Source organism: Trachypithecus francoisi, unplaced genomic scaffold (assembly GCF_009764315.1).
Source record: "Trachypithecus francoisi isolate TF-2019V2 unplaced genomic scaffold, Tfra_2.0 Lachesis_group15, whole genome shotgun sequence".
NCBI lineage: Eukaryota > Metazoa > Chordata > Mammalia > Primates > Cercopithecidae > Trachypithecus > Trachypithecus francoisi.
Window position 1 is genome coordinate 8,223,545 of NW_022681460.1, and position 21,099 is coordinate 8,244,643.

A 21,099-nucleotide genomic window follows, 5' to 3' on the forward strand; every position below is an offset into this window, starting at 1 on the left:
CAAGTAGCTGGGATTACAGGCCCATGCCACCAGAGCTGGCTAATTTTTTTGTATTTTTAGTAGAGACAAGGTTTCCCCATGTTTCCCTGGCTGGTCACAAACTCCTGGCCTCAAGTGATCCGCCCACCTTGGCCTCCTGAAGTGCTGGGATTACAGGCCTCAGCCACTGCGCCCGGCCACATCGATTTGCTGCGAGAGTAAGGTCCTTGCTGTGTCTTAAGAGGGTAGCAAGCAGATCAGTAACTGCTTCTATGTAGTAGATATTCTTTTTTTTTTTTTTTTTGGTGGGGGTATGGGGTTGGTCATTCAAGTGATTCTCCTGCCTCAGCCTCCTGAGTAGCTGGGACTACAGGCACACATCACCATGCCCAGCTAATGTATTTGCAGTAGAGATGGGATTTCACCATGTTGGTCAAGCTCTTCTGGAACTCCTGACCTCAGGTGACCCACTCACCTCTGCCTCTCAAAGTGCTGGGATTAGGGGCCTGAGCCACCGCGGGTGGCCCTGTGTAGTAGATATTCTGAAACTAGAATTCCACGTAGGGTAGCCTAGTTCTTGTCCTAGCAAATAATCTGACTTTTAATTTTTAGGCTACAAAATGTTAAAGTCTTCTTCTGTTCGAACGTGTCAATATATAGATGCAAAACCTTTTTGTAAATGTTTGCGGGTTTTCATGGTTAAATCGACCAAGAGAGAGTGAACCCTGGGTGGCAGGAGTGTGCTTCTGCCTGGCTTCCCCACTGGTGTGACGATGTGTGTGCTGGTGCCGTGGAGGGGTGTGTGTGGAGTCTACTCAAACACATTCATTTCCAATGCTGTACAGAAATGCCCTCTAATTGATAATAACTTTCTGTACTTTTATAAAACAGAAAAGAATGACATATCAATTCTGATGTCAATCAGTTTTATTATTTAAGAATATTTTTAGTAACCAGGTGTGGTGCCACCCGCCTGTAATCCCAGCTACTCGGGAGGCTGAGGCAGAAGAATTGCTTGAACCCGGGAGGTGGAGGTTGCAATGAGCTGAGATCACACCACTGCACTCCAGCCTGGATGACAGAGTGAGACTCCGTTTCGGAGGAAAAATAAAAAAAGAGTTATTATTTTCACTGTGCTTATAGATCCACTTTGGTATTTTTTTTTTTTTTTCCTGGTAGATTTCATGTCCTTTTGAATATGACTTCAGCATTCTGTTGTGTTTCACGTATCCCCAAATTTCTGTTTCTGGCCCCAGTTCAGTGTCGTTTGTCTACCATGTGTAGTGTCTAAGTGCTGTGGCCAAACGTGTGCCTAAGCTGGTCAATTACATTTCACTTTCCCTTCCCTTCTAACACTGAGGACAAGTTAAACTCTATCTGGCATTTCATGTTTGCCATTTCCTTGTTTTTTTTTCACCTTGCTCCCAAACAGAACTGTGACCTGGATCAGCAGAGCATCGTTCACATTGTTCAGAGACCATGGAGAAAAGGTCAAGAAATGAATGCAACTGGAGGCGACAACCCCAGAAACACGGCGGGAGGCTGTGAGCGGGAGCCCCAGAGCTTGACTCGGGTGGACCTCAGCAGCTCAGTCCTCCCAGGAGACTCTGTGGGGCTGGCTGTCATTCTGCACACTGACAGCAGGAATGACTCACCACCAGCTGGCAGTCCAGGTAATTGGAATGCCCTAAGAGTATTAAAGCTTTCTGTTTGTTTGTTTAGTGCAGTCTCCATGGAGCATAGCCTCACCAGGTGCATATTTAGTGTATGATGCGTTTTGGATTGGAGTCTCTAATTCACTACAAGGAGACATCACTGTAGGTGGAGTACTTTGATGTAAAATTTGAGAATGCATTTATTATAAGTACTATGAAACAGGTTTTCACATTGAGATTAAATAGAAGAGATATGTTTCTAGTGATGTAGAAAAATTCTAAAAAGTAGAAAGAATTTGAAAGCTAATTGGGCCATTTGTAGTTTCTAAAGCCACATATTCCAATGGCAATGACATCCTTAGTGTGAAAGGACTCTTCCTTCTCTCTGTGCTACCACCCATTTCAAAATGCTTTTCTTTGGAAAAGATGGTTATTGTTTAGTTATTTTTAAAATATTAGTATGTGTCTCGTAGTCTTTTATTCTCTAAATAGTCCAAGGTGTAATAGAATTAATTTTTACTGTATCTGACAGAAGACACAAAATAATCACAATGACTTTACAGGGTAGAAGCTGATTTTCCTCCCACATACAATAGATCCTGGCAGTTGTGAGCTGATATGGCCTTCACAGTGTCAGAAAGTTCTGGGACCTGCAAGATGGAAGCCTAACATAATAAGAAATGCCTCCCACTAAAATTAGTAAATAAAATTTAAGGAATTAAAAATTTTCAATGAGCTTGCAAAAAATTAAAAAAAAAGATAATTTTCAAGGACAAGTGAAAATGTAGAAACAACATCTTTAAATACAGGAGTAGATAAACCCAGAAAGTAAGACATTAGCTGATGCTCTGGTGATCTTGAGATGACTGTGGGAGGGAAAGAGGGTCTGCTTCATGTGAGCTGGGCACCTCAGGTCTGGAAAGAAAAACTGAGAAATGGAAACAAATGTCATAGATGGGGAAAAATGAGATAAATCTAAACCCCTGCAATGCCCTTGTGATCCAGAATATGATAAATTAATATAAATATCAAACCCAAGTTCATCACAATTCTGATGTTTCAACCAGAGTATGTAGAAGATCTTTCTGACATTGACACCTCTAGAGAAAAACAAGCGCTACTAAAGGATACTCATGCTCTAACATTATAAACCAAACAAGGGAATATTCCACCTTGAGGGTATATGAGACCAGAATATACCACCCCAAAATATGCCACGTTAGCATAAATATTATTTTGAGCTGATTATTTTGAGAAACAGTAGACATAGGACAAGCTCTAAAAACAGAGCAGAAGTCACCCTTTTGTAAGGGAAATTTATATCTACCAAGGAAATCTCCATTTGTAAGGGTATCTCCCTCTCCTTACTAGGATGAGAAGGACAGAGTCTCTGGAGACTCTGATTTTTGAGAAGCCACCAACTTAATAATCTGCGTAACAAACCTTACTCTTGTCTTCTCCTCTCCCTTTCTTCCTTTGCCATTGAAGATGGTATCCAAGCCTGAATTTTAGACCACCTCTTTGAGATTTATGCATTTTTTCTGGATGTCTCACATGTACGGTCATCCCTCCCCATCAACAGGCAATATGTTTCAAATCCCCCAATGTATGGCTGAAACCAAAAGTGGTGCCAAACCCTATATTTACTGTGTTTGTTCCTGCACAACTGTGTAACAGATCGGATTTATTATGTTAGTAGACCTATCTACTAGTTCTTTGATTTCCCAAGATAATATTCTTACTAAAAATAAAAAAAATCACATTGTTTAAAACAAAATTAAACCTTTACCTATTACTGAATATTAAAAACAATTTTAGCACAATAATCATATTCTGTATCTATTCACATTATTTAATCCATTTCCTAGCTTATCTGTCTCTACTATCTTATCAAACATATTTATCTGAAAATTTGAGTCTTCTTATTTTGTTTTATCATAAAATTGCCCTTGGTCTTCTCCAGAATTTTCTTTTATGAGAATGAACTTAGAATTATTGACATTTTCAATGGACTCTCTTTGTCTTTCTCTCTAGACCATAATATTTTAGTTAAGAAAATATAGTATTTTCTCTATATGGGGTCTGAAGTACCAGTAGGCACTGAGAAAATTCTGCTAAATATATAATATTCTCTTTATATTTTTAAATTGGAATGTGTAATTATTTCCACCCAAACAATAGAGAATAAATTCTAGTAAATTTATGGAATGCAGTAAATGACAGCAGCTTTCAGAGTACTGTATGGCCTATGATGATGTGCTGTTTCACCTTTACTTTCCACCCATGTCTGAGTCACATCTAACCTCTGATCACACTGTTTCTCATTTACCCCTCTGTCTTGTGGTCTGACAGCTTTGTGCATTTTGCAGGCTAGGGACTGGCTTAGGCAAGTCCACATGGTACAGCTGGGGGCTGCAGGGGTGCCCTCCTAATACACTTCTCCCTGCAGCACTACAGACTCGGGGTGACTTCCTGGTACCCTACATACTGCTACTGAAAGGCTTCTGTGTAGTTATATTGCATCTGTAAAGGACTGGGAAAAGAGACATGGCTTATCCCAGGTCAACTTTCAGATTTAACTCTGTGTTAAACTAACAACTAAACTACAAGTAATCCTCTCCTACTCATTAGAACCAGAAGGAATCCTTTTCAGAACCCTTAGGACTCTCCCTTATTACTTGCTAGTTTGTACTCCAGTTCCGACTTCACCTTTGAATCTCTTTGAGGATGGAGTTTTTGTCCAGTTAACTGTAGTTTTCCTCAAAATCTCTTAGAAGAGTGGTGAGACATGTTTACTAAATTCCCTAAAATTGTAAACATAGTAAGTCATTCATCAGAATTCCTGTGCATTTAGCTTTTAGAATGAATGCTTTATTTAAGATTATACAGAGAAAATGAGATTTCATCTCTTCAAATGTCTTGGTTCATTCTTGGTTTGAGTTAAGACTTTGAATGGAATGATTTGAAATGACTGTATACAAACAGTATGCCTATATGATTATTTTTCTTCACTAAAAATTATAGCGTAAAGTTACTAGAGCAGAGAGTCACAGACTGTCATGTGCAGAATTATCTTGCATGCTTTTCCATGTTTCTTTGGTGGCCAGAATGGTGAGAAAAAAAAAAAATCTTATTTCATTACTTTTCTGTGACCAGAAATTCTGATGTATTTGTCTGGGGGTAGAGGCCCCAAAATGTTGCTACTGACTACACTCTGAGAAACTCTGCCCTATCGCTAAGGTTTTCCAGTCTTACAATTATGGATCCCACCTGTTGTTCTCATGCAACAGTTGGATGCTGGGTGGGAGAACAGAGGCAGGTTGGTGAGAGGTGAACACACCGAGCCAATCACAGAAGCCGGAGATGATTCCTGTCTACGTACTTCACATATTAAACACATACAACATCTGTCATTTGAAAAGACGCAAATGATCCTTGGTTATACAATGATTGAAAACCTCTGCCTCAGAAAAATAGATTAAAAGAAATTCCAATTTTCTGTGCTTCCAGAGTCTTCAAATTCAGCTTCGAAGAATATAAGTGCTGGCTGGATGTGGGAGGGCTCTAACGGGTGAATAGCTGGGCTATAGCCACACATGTTATTGAAACAAGTGGAAACTTCTGAAACCCGAGAAGGTGCCTTTCAAGTATTTTTAGTTGGCAAAAGATAACTGGTCAACATGAAAGGTGACAACATGATGTACATGAATAACCGGTTACACCGTCGGTACTAGGAACGCAAGCATGTCACGCTAAGACTTGTAAGAGGACGTCCGAGAACTGGAATGAGTCATTGAAGTAATTTTTACAGCAGTGCCACTCAAGCTTTAGTGCTCATCAAAATCACCTGAGGACCTATAAAATCACAGATCCCTGGGCCCAGAACAGTTGGCCTTGGATGGCAGCTGAGAAGTTGCGGTTCTAACAAGCTCCCAGGTGATACTAATACTATGGTCCCCTGGGCTGTGCTTTGAGTAGTACTGCCCTAAATAGTAAAAAATAGTATTGCTTAAAATATGGTCAGTGAATAAAATCTATTTTACTATGTTGTGAATAAGAACATTGAGCTGCACCTGGGCTCCAGAGTACCTGTGTGTAAATTACCTTCACGTGTTGCTGGTGTTTCCTAAATGAGCCTCCATTCATCATCTCCTGACAGTCAGATGAAGTCATTGGACCTAGCAAAAAAATAGGAGGCTCCTCAAATATCATACAGTTAATGAACTACATAAACAAATAATGATTGAGTCCTTACTCTGTGCCAAGTACAGTGCCAGGTACTGGGATGTAGCAGAAAATAGAAACAGACAAAATGCCTACCTGAGCGGAGCTATTCTGTTTGGAGCAGAAGCTAATAAAGAAACAAGCAACCAACTAGTAAGTGTGTGTTCTGTGGAGAAACTGCAGAGTAAAGGGGACAAAGAGTATTGGTGGGGAGTTTTTGTAATACACGGCAGCCGCGAGGCCTATGTGATGAGCTAACCTGTGAGGAGGGCACCCTCAGGGAGCACCCATTTGTGCGCAGGCAGAGGTGACAGCAACTCGTGAGCCCCAGGCAGGGCCCTGCCCAGAAAACACAGCAGCCAGTATGGGGTGGAGCTTGTAACAGGTGGATCTCGGAGAAGAGGAGGTCAGAAAAAGGGCAGGGTAGAGAGGTCAGGCAGGGTCTGCTGGGCCCAGGATTTGACCCTGTTGAGAAAATTTGACTTTCGAGCAACGGAGTGACATGATCTGACTTTAGGAAGTCTCACGCTGGCTGCTTGTGAAGGAACTGCAGGAGGAAAGGGTGGAGGCAACACAACCCGTAACGTTTCAAATCCTAGAACTGCTGCATTGCCCGGAACAACGGGAACGGGTCCTACCTGCAGGCAGTATGGGTGAGTGCTTGCTGTAAACCTGGCAGTATAGGAAAACCTGTTTCCCTGAAATATCTCTTTTAATTCCTTGCAGCCCTGTAAGGTAGACCATGTTCATATCCTCTTTATAGATGAGGAAACTACACAGATCCCTTGAGGAACCGACCCAGACCGTCCAAGCCTTATCCAGGGGGACTGTCTTACTCCAGAGCTTATGTAAAGTGTCCAGTAGCCTGTGTTTTCCTGAATATGAATATCAGAAGAAAGGAATTTTTGCATTTCCTCTAGACATTTTGGTTAGAAAGTAGATATTGTCTTAACATGGATCTTTTTGAAGAGTCATATTAATTGATTTCAGTCAAGTAGTCAAATTTTAAAACTCTATATCACATGGTATACTATTTTTTCAGAATTTTTGCTTTTGGAAAAACAAAAGAAAAACTTTGGTAATGTTTTCCAGTTTTTTCGAGTGTTACTGTTTAGCTTACTAAGAAAGCATTTAATTATATGGAAGAACAATTTACTATACAATAGGCCTTTTGCTTCTTGCTAAATGAAAGAGACTAGTTTTGAGGGAACAATACATCACACTTCTCCAATCCATGGCCCACAGGCCGCATGCAACCTAGGACAGCTTTGAACGCAAATTCATAAACTTTTTGAAAACATTATGAGGTATTTTTGTTTTTGTTTTGTGGTTTTTGTTTATAGGTCACCAGTTATTCGTGTATTTGATGTGTGGTCCAAGACAATTTTTCTTCCACTGTGTTCCAGGGAAGCCAAAAGATTTGACATTCCTGCATTATGTGCCAGAATAAGTTATTGAAATATAACTTGTAAAGTTTAAATAGAAAAAATATAAAAATAGACAAATATTTTTAGAAATTTTAAATAAATGCAATTGAATTTAAGACTTGAGCTCTGGAGATATGCCATTGATACATTATAATTATTAGAGAATATGCTTTTATCAACAGTTTTTTTGCCAGTGGGTGAATGCAGTACAAAATGAAAATTATTCTGGGATTGTATATTAACTAACACCTGCCAAACGCTAATCAGTAATGGGGGCCTGCTAATGGAATAAAGTGATAAGCTTCAGACTTAATTCTCATTTTATCCAAAACCAAATCTCAAGTACTTGAAAATGTGTATTATACATGCTAATGACTTTAAGCCAGAGGGCGTGAATTTCTTGGTGTTTTGCACAGCTGTAAGGTTTGCCTCTTGTGTAAATCTTCCTTGAAAAAACCCAAAATTTTGGCAGTCATACTAGAGTTGATATCAACATAAACCAATGAAAAATACATTATTATTTTGCCAGGATTTTAATCTTTCTTCCAACACTGAAATTTTTACGGTAATATTCCTTTTCAATTTTAAAGGCGAAAACTCAGAAAGTGATATTGCACTATAGTGAGAGGTCTGCCAGCCTCACATATTTCTGGTGGGGGAGGGATGTTTGAAGTAGGGGGAAAATCCTGAAATCTTTTCCAAGAAGTTTATATACTACTGTAGATGCAGAACTAGTTGCTCCTTACTTTTTTTTTTTAGATGGAGTTTTGCTCTTGTTGCCTGGAGTGCAGTGGCGTGATCTTGGCTCACTGCATCCCCTGCCTCCTGGGTTCAAACAATTCTTCTGCCTCAGCCTCACGAGGAGCTGGGACTACAGGCCCGTCACCATGCCTGGCTAATTTTTGTATTTTTATTAGAGACGAGTTTCACCATGTTGGTAGGCTGTTCTTGAACTCCTGACCCACCTTGGCCTCCAAAAGTGTGCTCATTCCTCTTTATAGTGCTTTACATACGGTCATGTCATTACTGGCAACATATTTGTTTACACTTGTAAGGGGCACTCATCAAATTCAAGTCAGTCATCTAATACATTTTCTACCTCCATTGGCTGGCACATGAGTAACGAGAGATAAAGTTTTGTCATACTGTCAAAAAGCTTTATCCACCATGTGAAATGTAACTCTTATAGCTCTTCAACTCTTATGAGTCACATTTGGCAGGAGAACATGGTTAATAATTGCATATGGAAAACGTGGTAGAGTGTGCCTTGGGTATTCAGAAAGTAAGCAACAGTCCTGCCCTGAGGAACGCAGAGCTTGGCAGAGGGGTCCTTTGAGACAGCCATCGCTTAGGGCCATATACTTGTCAGTGAGCACCACTCACATGTGTTTTAATCTGCTGCCTTCTGAGTAATTCTTACATATAATAAACCCATTGATTGGAACAGGCAATACAAAGGTTAGTAGCAGGAACAAGATCCTCCGGTAGCTCACAGTTTGGCAAATGCACATACACAAGTTGAAATGAAGTAAGTTTTAAAAAATGGGTACAGTGACAGTAATATGGGGATTTAGAGGAGTGAGAAGCAAAGACAGACCCTGAGCCTGGCTTTGAAAGACAAGAAGGCAACACTGAAGATGTTGGGAAGAATTAGGTCCCGCGCAGGTGGCCACGCTTCCTGGAATCTATTATAGGTTCAGAGGATCTATGAAGTTGGAAGAGTGGGTTTCCTGCCCTCAAGAGCTCTGAATGCCAAAAGTCACAGCTGTTGTGACTTTGTGTCCATCACTCCCTCTTCTGGTGTCTAAGAAACTGTTCCTCATGCCATGCATAATTTTTCCTTTCTTTTGAGATGGAGTTTCACTCTTGTCATCCAGGCTGGAGTGCAGTGGGGCGATCTTGGCTCACTGCCACCTCTGCCTCTTGGGTTCAAGCAATTCTCCTGCCTCAGTCTCTGAGTAGCTGGGATTACAGGCTCCCACCACAATGCTGAGCCAATTTTTGTATTTTTAGTAGAAATGGAGTTTCATCATGTTGGCCAGTCTGGTCTCGAACTGCTGACCTCAGGTAATCCACTGACCTCGGCCTCTCAAAGTGCCGGGATTACAAGTGTGAGCCACCACACCCGGTCCCGTGTTTTTTCTTATATACTTGCAAAAGGAGTATGAAATAGAGCTGGAAGGAGCGTCAGCATGCAATTGACAAAAGCTGTCTAGAGGAATACCATGCTGCCCCAAGATGCCCCAAGTGGGCAACGCAGGCTGAGGCTGGCCCCATCTACCCTGTGCTTTTGTTCATGCCTATTTGGGTTCATGCCTCTATGGGAATCGTTTTGCTTTTTGTGGTTGGTTTTCTGTTTTGAAACATAAATAGTAACTGTGGGGGAGAGTAGATGAGAAATGCCAACGTTGGTAGTTGAAGTTAAATAGGGTACCTGCAGGGAGCCTCAAAATGTTTTGATTTTTCTGAAGTCACCTCTGCAAAGTCATATTGTGATTTAAAGGGGAAAGGGGACATTGCATTCAAGACTCCATGAGGCCTGGCTGGACATTGTGCTCTTCTAATGAGAGGCCTCTGCAAATAGTAGTGTCTGGGTGTCCCTCTCCTGGAGGCCTAAATGGCCAATCAAGCAAATCATTTACATTTTTTACTCTTCCAACCCTGAAGTGTTTCAGAGGACACTGTCCATATGCCAAGATGGGGAGATCTGCACTTGACAGGAATGAGCACGGAGGCAGCGTACTTATAGCTGGGGAGGTCCATCTTGGGAATCATGAGAGCATTCTAATTATTGCAGAGTCTGCTAAAAATGCAGGCAGGCTGCTGGATTCCATTTTCTTGAAGGGAAGATAAAGAAAACATTTCAGGCCGGGCGCGGTGGCTCAAGCCTGTAATCCCAGCACTTTGGGAGGCCGAGACGGGCGGATCACGAGGTCAGGAGATCGAGACCATCCTGGCTAACACGGTGAAACCCCGTCTCTAATAAAAAAAATACAAAAAACTAGCCGGGCGAGGTGGCGGGCGCCTGTAGTCCCAGCTACTCCGGAGGCTGAGGCAGGAGAATGGCGTAAACCCGGGAGGCGGAGCTTGCAGTGAGCTGAGATCCGGCCACTGCACTCCAGCCTGGGCGACAAAGCAAGACTCTGTCTCAAAAAAAAAAAAAAAAAAAAAACAAAACATTTCAAATTGTTAGAATTTAACTCTCCGTAATACAATCTTTTTAGTCTTTCTAAATTTGTTCTGAATAAATAAGAACTAATGGAAATTTTGTGAAACTGTAATGGGAGGTGTTATTTTGTATGACCTGTAGCTTCCAAACATTTCACACATAAATCAGGAATTTGTATTCTACCTATGTAACAAAAACAGAATTAACAAGATATCTATTTTAGAATAGAAAATGAAACCCTTCTGACAAAGACAATATCACTACATTCTTTTTTAGATTACTTTTTGATAATTTCACAGAAACAGGCCTAAACTCCTACACCTTCTACGTCTATTTGACTATAATTAATTTTCAAAATGATACCTCTGATGCTCTGTAAGATCTTAAAATTCTTTCTGAATCCCCAAATATTGACTACCTTTGGTGTTACAGGTGTGTTATTAGATTCTGATTCTTTGAAAATTAATACTCAATCTTTTCTGTGCATGATAATTAAACTCACTAGAATACCCAGTCCATCAGTGGGGTTGTGATTTGCTTCCTGTAAGAAGGGAATCAAATGGCCAATAATTTACTTCAGTGGATTAAATGAAAATCCTTTGAACCAGTGTTTACCACAGTTCCTGGTATGTACTGCGCACTTAATATAGGACTTTTGTTGCTAGAAAATGCAGTCAAAAAGGGTGACAGACATTGATTTCGAATCCTTGAGCCCATTCATGGTACCTGGGCTGTGATGTGTCTGCCATGCAAATGCTAAGCTGGTTGGCAATAAGTGTGGACCCTGGAGCCAAGCAACTTAGCCCGTCTTGGCTGTTCTTCTTGCTGCCTCTAGGACTCAGACGATTTACTTTCTTGCAGTTCAAAGTGCGGTCTGTGGGCCAGCAGTAGCAATTGGGAGTTTATCAGAAATGCAGAATCATTGACCCCTATCAGACCTACTGAATCAGTAACCTTCATTTTAATAAGATCCTCAAGTGAATAGTGCACTGTTTTGTTTTTAAACATACCAGGCCACAGTTTCCCCATTTCTCATATAGAGATAAGGAAAAAGTACCTAATTCATGAAGCTGATGTCAGATACTTCATGACAAGAGCCTAGAAAAAGGCCTGGAATATACCAAGTGCTGAATAACTGTTATCCATTTCAGTTATCCCTTTGCTTTCTAGTTCACATGTACAAAGGCCCAAGATTGTGCTCATGCTCTAAAGTACCACCTAGGTTTGCAGATCCAGGGCCACCTGCCTGAATTCCCCCCAGGACAGGTGCTAGGTCCCCAACCCATACTTGGAAGATGACAGGTGACTCTAGTTTTGGGCTCAGGGTTTTGTTTTATTTATTTTATTATTTTTATTTTTATTTTTGTATGAGTCTCTTTATTTAGTTTTAAATTTTGATCACCTCCACCACACATTTGGAGCTAAATTAGAATAATGGGTGCTCTATGATAATGATGGGCAGCATGAGAAATAATACTTCCTATGGCTGTCTTTCTAGAATATTACATTTTCATTGTTTCCCAGCCCTGAATGATGGATGGCATATGTATTTGTTTTCCATTTTACGTTAGGTAATGTAGTACCCTTTTTTGAGTATTTCATCCGAAAAGTGGATACATTTTCTATTGGGACTTGCTCAAAGGACCCTTTGGCGATGAGTGTGTGCCCCACTTCGTACTGTGACAGAGAAGATTAGCTAGGGACAGGTCACAGATACCGGTCACAGGGGACTTAACCAAGCTGGCTCTGGCAATGCATGAAGGATTGGGGCAGTTAGGAACAAGTTAACATTCAGTAAGTGGGTATTCATCATGAAATGCAAACAGAGCTCTGATTCTAAGTGAGCAGGAAAACTGTGAACACAGATTGAGATTGAATCAACTGGTCAGTGCATCAAACAACACAATGGGAACTGAATCCTGCTAATGTGTCTTTTTGGATTTCTTCTTTTTCTTTCTTTCTTTCTTTTTGTTTGTTTGTTTGTTTGTTTTTGTTTTTGAGATGGAGTCTCACCCTATCACCCAGGCTGGAGTGCAGTGGTGCCATCTCGGCTCAGTGCAACCCCCATTTCTCAGGTTAAAGCAATTCTCCTCCCTCAGCCTCCAGAGTAACTGGGATTAGAGGCACCCACCACCATGCCCAGCTAATGTTTGTATTTTTAGTAGTGTCAGGGTTTTCCCATGTTGGCCAGACTGGTGTCAAACTCCTGACCTCGTGACCTGCCCACCTCGGCCTCCCAATATTTGGGATTACAGGTGTGAGCCCCCATGCCCAGCCCATCTTTTTGGATATGTTCATGATTCAGGTACATGGATCTTTACCTGGGTCAAAGACATTCCATCCTTCCTTAACTGCAAGAGGAAGGTATGTATACATCTTCATGAATTCTGCTGTTTGGAGATAAGACACTCTTCTTTAACCTCCTGAAAACTAAGGCAGACATTTTAATCTAGAGCAATAGCTTAGGAAAGTATGATTTGCAAGACTGCACAGATTGTTGTTTGCCATTCTATTTCTTTATTGTCACAAAGAACATAAAGTCCCAGCTTGGTGAGTGATACTCTTACCTGAGTAGTTATTTTAAAAAGCTGCTTGTTGTGTGGACATTTTTATGCCAATAAAAGATTTTTGATGATAAATAGCCAGCCAGACTCTTTGATTTCTAATTGATGGATATGAAGTCACCTCTCTTTTAATAATAGTTGACTCATTTGATTTTTTTTTACTTCAGTAACTCTTCCATTATGGCATCGTTACAGTTTTGGTCGTGTCTCATATTTACCAAATGAATGCAATCTTGGGGAAAGGTGGACCAAGAATTCTAGGACTAGAAGTTCCTACAAGTAGTGAGGAAACATACTTCAAATTGACCATTTAGGATTTCCTTTTATGAAAATGAGAATGAGTATAGTTTGCATATTTTAATTAGTAAGATTAGCATAGTTGCTGTAACAGTTGTTTATTTTGGATTTGTCCGTTTGTGCTGGTAAAGTAGAACCATACCTTGTATTCATTTACTTAATCCATTCTCTTCATGCCAAGAAGAAATATTATATCCCAATAAAACATGGATATCTTCAGTGACAAGTGGCAGCAGTCATTTAGTGCTGTTGTATGATTGCACATTTCTGGAACTTGCTACTTATTATGGAGAAACAGATTAGATTAGATTAGATTAGATGATTAGATTTGTCACCTGTTGTTGCCAGCATCCCTGTTTCATTAACAGAGCCATTAGTATTTTTCATACAGTTGATGTTTCCAGTTTCTCTTTCAATTATCATTTCCCTAGATATGCTTCTCTCTTGCACTCCACGGGAAATAATTTTTCTTGTTTCTGTGAAGAAAGAAAAAGTACTCTTTTAACATAGTCAATTTACCAGGTTACTGTATACAACAGCGTCCTGAGCACGAGAATAGCACAGGCAGGTGGTACCAGCCCCGCTGGAAGGCAGACTCCAGGAAGCAGGGGCATTTCCTCTCACTCTGGGCTGTTGCAGTACCTAACACAGTGCTGGGCACATCATTGATGCTTAGTAACTTAGTAATATGTGTTAAATGAATGAGAACAACATTTGTTTATTCGCTCATTGATAACCTTTTTGAAAATGGGAAATATAATTCATTCTAATCCAAGATTTCCAATTGTGGGGGTCTTAGCCCCTTTGGGCTGCTGTGACAAAATACAAAATAGTGGCTTATAAGCAACAGACATTTATTTCTTCCAGTTCTAGACGCTGGGCGGGGAAGTCACAGAACAAGGCACCTTTAAAGCTGGCGTCAGCTGAAGGCTGCTTCCTGATTCATAGATGGTGCCTTCCAGCTGTGCCCTCACATGGTGGAGGGAGCACAGCAGCTCTCCAGGGCATCTTCTATAAGAGTACTTATCCCATTCACTGTGGCTCCATACTCATGATCTAATCACCTCTAAATTCCTTAGGTCTGAATGCCATCACATGGGTGATTAGGTTTCAACATCTGAATTGTTTGAGGACAGAACCAGTCAGACCATAGCAGTGGGAGAAGTTTGCATTCCTGAAGCGGGGTCTAGCTCTTTGTCAGAGACAGACAGATGACTTAAGCATTGCAGTCAACATTAGAAGGTGCCCTGACTTCAAAATTCTGTATACGAATAGGGAAACCTTGTCCTGAATTCTCCACCTGACAAATATCCATGGGAGGTTTGTGTTGCACCTGCCCCCAATACAGTGATGTATCATTTAGTGCTGCCATGTTTGAACCCAGCTGCCTAACAGCTACATTGGTTATTTCCCCAAACATTAAAATTCAATGTGTGACAGCCCTAAAAGATAACAGTTAGCATATTTCCTTCCCTCTTTGTGCACCCTTGCTTCTTCCTTTCCTAGTACTTTTCATGTGCCCTAGACTTTTCTTTTACTTCAAACTGATAGGGAAGTGTTTTAGAACTCTCACAAGAGGAAATGCAACTTTGACCTTTTGACTTAGTCGTTTATACCCTCAGAGTTTATGATAAAATTGTGTTACAGATGTATACAATAAATTAGAAAGATGTTCAACATTGTTTATATTAGTAAAAAATGGAAAACAATCAAGAGGTACAACCATAGGTTCTGAATGTTTGGCAGTTCTATAAAATGGGATACTGTGTATCCATTGAAGATGATATTTAGAATATTATTTAATGGCATGGAAAGACACCAAATGACAAAATTCAATTCCAAATTGCCGAGTAGAATATAATCTTACTCTAAAAAATAAGTATGTATATCCCCATGTGTGCATATGCATCCATAAAGAAAAATATGAAAACACAGATGCAAGATTTAATAGCAGTGTGTTCTTGTGATGGGATTGTGACTTATTTTTATTTCGAATATTTGGTTTATATGAACTTTCTAGAATGAATATGTATTACTGCTTAAGATAATAAATTCTTCAACTGCTAAAAGTATCTAATATACTGGATCCCAAGGTCTGGAAATGTGGCTTCTTGGAGACTGTAACTCAGCCCTCCTCCCTAGTGGGCCCCAGAGTGACTTCATTTCCTGAGGGCCTTTTACATAAGCTAGGGCTCCCCTTTGATCATCATATTCCATAAGCCTTGGTTGAGGCCTGAGAATCCCGATGTTGAAGGTTTCACAGGTGATTCTGATGAGCAGCCAGTTTTAGCACTTCATGTGCCAGTCTTTTCCTGTCTCCCAATCTTCCCACTCTCCCCTCTTTTAGATAGTGTCTGGATCATTCATCTAAACCCATTAATTAGGAGTAAGTTTGCGGCCACTCAGACTGTAGTCTCTTAATACTGTTTTTAACTAAAAAAGACAAGGAATCTTTGAAGAAGAGAAGATTCTAGGCCTGGGACAAATCATGTGCAAGATGAACCTGCCCATCTTGTGTGGCTATCTTACTTGAAAGCTAGCGGAGATTATGAAATCCGAAGGGACATACTTGAAGGACACATGGGCTAATGAAGATTCAGTGTCCCAAGATGAGATCATCCAAGATGAAAACAAGTATACTCTAAGACAAAAAAGTTATTGACGACTTAAAAATTCATAATTTTGCTGAAAAAGAAAAACATTAGAAACTCCTGGAAATAACTAGAGCCCTAAAATCTTGCTCAGGAAATTGATAATTAAAAGAAAAACAATAAGGGTTTATCTAGCTTTTCCTGTAAGAATTCTATTTCAAGGTAACCAAATGGCCCTAGGAGTTGAGGAAAATTTTTCTTTACAGAGACGTTTCAGACAATAATTGGAGAAGCAATTGCGAAATTAGATATTCACCATTTTGCAAGTCCTGCTTTATTCTGCCAACAGATATGAATAGATGAAACAATGAGATGAAAGTGAATGGGTTGATATAAATGAAGGGAATCTGGCTGATGCCATGTGATCAATCCTAGGATCAGTGGAAGTGAGACAACCAGCTAGTTACATATGATTTATAATTGAATCTGGGGGATGGTTACTCATTATACTACTCTCTGTACTTCTGTGTACTCATTAAAGGAAAAGTTCTTTCGTGTGTGTGTGTGTGTGTGTGTGTGTAACAAATAGATGTGTGTAAACCATAGACTTTGGGGTTTGTTACACTGGATGGAAATCTTTACCAAACAAAAATGTACAAGGTATCTCAGGCTCTAGAAAGTGGTACAGCTCCCTGCCAATAGGAAAACAAGCTCAATGCTGCCTCAAAAAGACATCTAGTCGTCTGTTTGGCCCATTTCTGAGTTGTGGCTATTTTTTTACACTCCATTCCCCCCCTCCCCCATAAGTAATCAAAAAGGTTTTCATTTGTTTGTTTTTGAGACAGAGTCTTGCTCTGTTGTCACCCAGGCTGGAGTGCAGTGGTGTGATCTTGGCTCACTGCAACCTCTGCCTCCTGGGCTCAAGCGATTCTCCTGCCTCAGCCTCTGGAGTAGCTGGGACTACAGGCATCTGCAACCATGCCCGGCTAATTTTTGTGTTTTTAGTACAGACAGGGTTTCAACCTGTTGGCCAGGCTGGTCTGCAACTTCTGACTTAAAGGTAATCAGTCCGCCTTGGCCTCCCCAAGTGTTGGGATTACAGGCGTGAACCACTGCGCCTATCCCACAAAGGTTTTTGTTTTGTTTTGTTTTAATCACAGAAAAATGCTGTTTTCATCCAGATCAAACATGGCCTCATTTTTTACATAGTTCCAATGAGACTGTTAATTAACCAGATAGGCCTGCTTGAGGTTCCTTTACAAATCTATAGCCACATAATTTTACCCAGATAATTAATTCTGCCTGAAAATTTTTTTAAAGGAATCTCAGATTTGTCTTTTAAAAACCTTTATTATTTGCTTTTCCTTCTCAAAGCTCGGGAAACAATTCCAAAACATTCTCTCCATCACATTTTGCCTGCACTGTATAAATAAATTGAGATGAATTTCTCTCTTCCTGAAGTTCTCAGGAACAGGACTCTAATAGCCAGGTAGTAAACCTGATTTGTCCGCTGGGCTTCGTCGGCGCTATGTTTCTCGTCAGTTTTCTGGACTAGCATGTCGCTGTATCTGATGAAGTGAGATTTATTCTCAAATGTAATTATCCAGATGTATTCTTTGTTGCACAATCGATTTGTTCAATTGTATCCTGGTAAGATGAAAACAAATCCTAATCGAACCTATGTAAATAACATGTTCTAATGAAAAAGTAAGGCGAATCAGTAAAGGTATTTCTGCCTTTCGAAGGATGGTAAGAATCAGATACTACTTACAATTTTTTAAATTTTATATGCAAAAGCAGCTGGTGGCTCATGCCTGTAATCCCAGCACTTTGAGAGGCCAAGGCGGGCAGATCATGAGGTCAACAGATCGAGACCATCCTGGCCAACATGGTGAAACCCTGTCTCTACTAAAAATACAAAAATTAGCTGGGTGTGGTGGTGGCGTGCCTGTATTCCCAGGTACTCGGGAGACTGAGGCAGGAAAATCCCTTGAACCTGGGAGGCGGAGGTCGCAGTGAGCCGAGATCATGCCACTGCACTCCAGCCTGTTGACAGAGCAAACAAAAACTATATACAAAAGCAATAGTCTATTATATTCAAGGTGATATAGATGAAGAAGAAAGAGATCTTCATATATCCATAAAAATAGATACTAAATGCAATACTAAAAGCATTCAAAACAAGTAGCCGTAATTAAACTCATCCATTCATTTCTTCTTGTGTAATTAATTGTTCTTTTTTGGATCTTGGCTTATTTGCCAGTTTCATGAAGAACATCTATTTCCAGACTGAAATAAGTCCTGGAAATTCTGCTTCATTCCATGGTCCAGCCTGAAAGTTGTTGAGCTGATGTCAGCTCTAAGGCCAGTAACCAAGAGTCTATTCTTTGAAGTGTCAGTTTTCCAGAGTGTTTGGCACACTCCTTTCCGAGAGGTCTGCAGACAGGAGTATATGCTGAAGATACAACCCCAGACCTGTGGCTTATCGCACAGTTCACAGGCAAACATGAGATGGAGACAGAAACCAGTTTGATACCAATGAAAGTCCAGATCAATTATTACAGTGACCAGCAATATCAGAATGACAAGGGTAAAATTCCCCTTTGTGACACAGTGCATAATTATTTTATAAGAGTTTGATCAAGGTTTCTCTGGAGAGTAAGAACATACAATGGACAGCATGGGCTCTGATGGCTCTCCTTAGTCTTCCCATAAAGTGTTCAATTAGAAAAAGACTTCTGTGCATAACATTTCATATATACAAACTGAACCCAGGGAAGGCTGAGCGTCCTTCCAATTTGACAGCTCATTCCGTAGCTCTTCTGTAGTGGGGAGGCTAATAAGAAATACAAAGCCCTTGAAACAAACCTAAGGCTTTCCAGCTCCTCTCTCCAGGGAGCCTGTGGGAAATATTAAAGCCAGTTTGTTTGTTTGTTTGTTTGTTTTTTTGAGACGGAGTCTCGCTCTGTCGCCCGGGCTGGAGTGCAGTGGCCGGATCTCAGCTCACTGCAAGCTCCGCCTCCCGGGTTTACGCCATTCTCCTGCCTCAGCCTCCCGAGTAGCTGGGACTACAGGCGCCCGCCACCTCACCTGGCTAGTTTTTTGTATTTTTTAGTAGAGACGGGGTTTCACAGTGTTAGCCAGGATGGTCTCGATCTCCTGACCTCGTGATCCACCCGTCTCGGCCTCCCAAAGTGCTGGGATTACAGGCTTGAGCCACCGCGCCCGGCCTAAAGCCAGTTTTAAGTATAAACTATATTCATGAATTTTTATGGTCTATATTTTAAAATTTTAAATCTGAAATTTAAATGGGGTTGGGGGGAAATTAAAGTAGTTGTCAGACTTGGTCATTTGGCTATAATAAAATCCTAGGTGCCTCAAGACAAATATTTAATTATTGATTTAGTCAAATTGACAAGAAACTATTGGAAAATGATTGTTGGTAATTTAATATGATTGCAAGGAATCCTGATTCATTCACAAGTGAGGAAACTTTGCCTTTCATAATTTTATGTTTTTATTTATCTAACGCTATGCTAGAACCAACACAAAGCAGATATTATTCTAGGGGGTTATAAAATCTCTGCTTGCTGGTCATATCACACAAAAGGGAAAATAGTATTTTTACTATGCCTTGGTAATATTTCTAAGATGAATTTATCAATTCAACCAAGAAAAAGACTACTTTTAATTTTGCATTAATGCATTGGAAACATAGGTTTTATGAGATCATTTTCCCCCCTTAATTTATCTCACAAATAAGCCAATCAAAATTAGGTGAATTTTAATACATTTTATCGCTGCTTTTCAGACGCAGGTGTTATAAACAAAAGCAATTAAAATTCACTTCCCTCAAATTTTCCACAACTCGCTGTGTTCTCTCAAGTTTTATCTTTCATGGTATCATTTCATATATGGGCACAAACCAACACTTAGGGCAAAAATATCCTACTCTTTTCGTTCTTGAAAAAGAAAGCTCATCCCATGACTTTGGCTAAATAATTGTATTTTTCTGTTACTGTTTCTTTTATTTAATTCTCAACCACCCAATCCAATTATAACTTGTAATCAAAATAAGAACTTTGATTTCATGAAGAAACTGGAAAGTCATGATAGAAAACTACCTGTCAGACACAAACATTTTAGCAGACTAGCAAAGCTATAAATATATATAGTACAATTTTCTAGAGCCACAGGTTCCTAAAGTAGCAAAAATAAAACAATTAACATGACAAAAAAGTATAGCCATTCTATAGTATGTATAACTAAAGGACCAAAAATATGTAAGCTAAATATTATGTCTGTTTAATCATTGCTTTTGTGTTCAGCCTTAATATAAGTTATCTAACCATCTGAAGATTAATCCACATTTGCAAGTTATATATAAAGATATAAGAAACGACTACAGAAAAATTTGCCAGAATTAGAATTCTATTTAGTCAGATAAAAATGTATATTGAAAAACCTTTAAAATTATATGAGTGTAATGCAAGATTATGTGATTGAAAAAGTTTGAGAAGTACAAGAAGTTCGGATTAAGTACGCTCTTTCTAGGAAACCAAACCCCAACCTGATTAAATGTAAAATGGAAACCTTATCACATATTTAACACTGAAAAATCAGAGAAAAGTTTTTTCTTTCTTAAACCCACATTATTAAAACTGTTCCATTGTCCAAAGATTCACCATATGTATGTGATTCACCATATGTATGAGTGTATGAGCTAGCAGTTTCTATAAGAGGAAATTTTTCCCTAAAAGTCTAGAACACTTGAAGTATTCAGAGTTTGCTTTCTTTATTTTCTGTGAATTTTGGCGGTATTCCATTTGTAGATGTCATATTTATTTTTCTTCAGCAACCAAAATCTATTTTTCCTGGTTCTGGAGACCAAAAGTCCAACATCAAAGTGTCGTAGGTTTGCTTTCTTTGTAGGCATCTCTCTTTGCTGTACAGATGGCCATCTTCTCCCTCATCCTCTCATGGGGTTTCCTATAGTGCCCACGTGTCTGGTGTGTAAATTTCCTCTTCCCATAAGGACACTAGTCAGATTGCATGAGGGCTCACCCTAAAGACCTCATTATAATTAATCAAATGCAGTTGGATTAGAAAGTACTGGGGGTTAGAGCTTCAACATAGGAATTTTGACATAATTCAGCCTGCAACAAGCAGGGAAACGTTTCACACAGTGGAGGC

General features: G+C 39.9%; 1 protein-coding gene across 2 annotated transcripts in view; it reads left to right on the forward strand.

Annotated features, from left to right (window-relative positions):
• The window catches only part of PRKN (parkin RBR E3 ubiquitin protein ligase), a 1,404,897-nt gene that overhangs the window by 467,654 nt on the left and 916,144 nt on the right, over positions 1-21,099 (forward strand). For both annotated transcript variants that reach the window (XM_033234273.1, XM_033234272.1), the window contains exon 3: positions 1,412-1,652. In XM_033234273.1, coding sequence (XP_033090164.1) covers positions 1,412-1,652 — 241 coding nt within the window. The remainder of the gene's footprint in view (positions 1-1,411; positions 1,653-21,099) is intronic.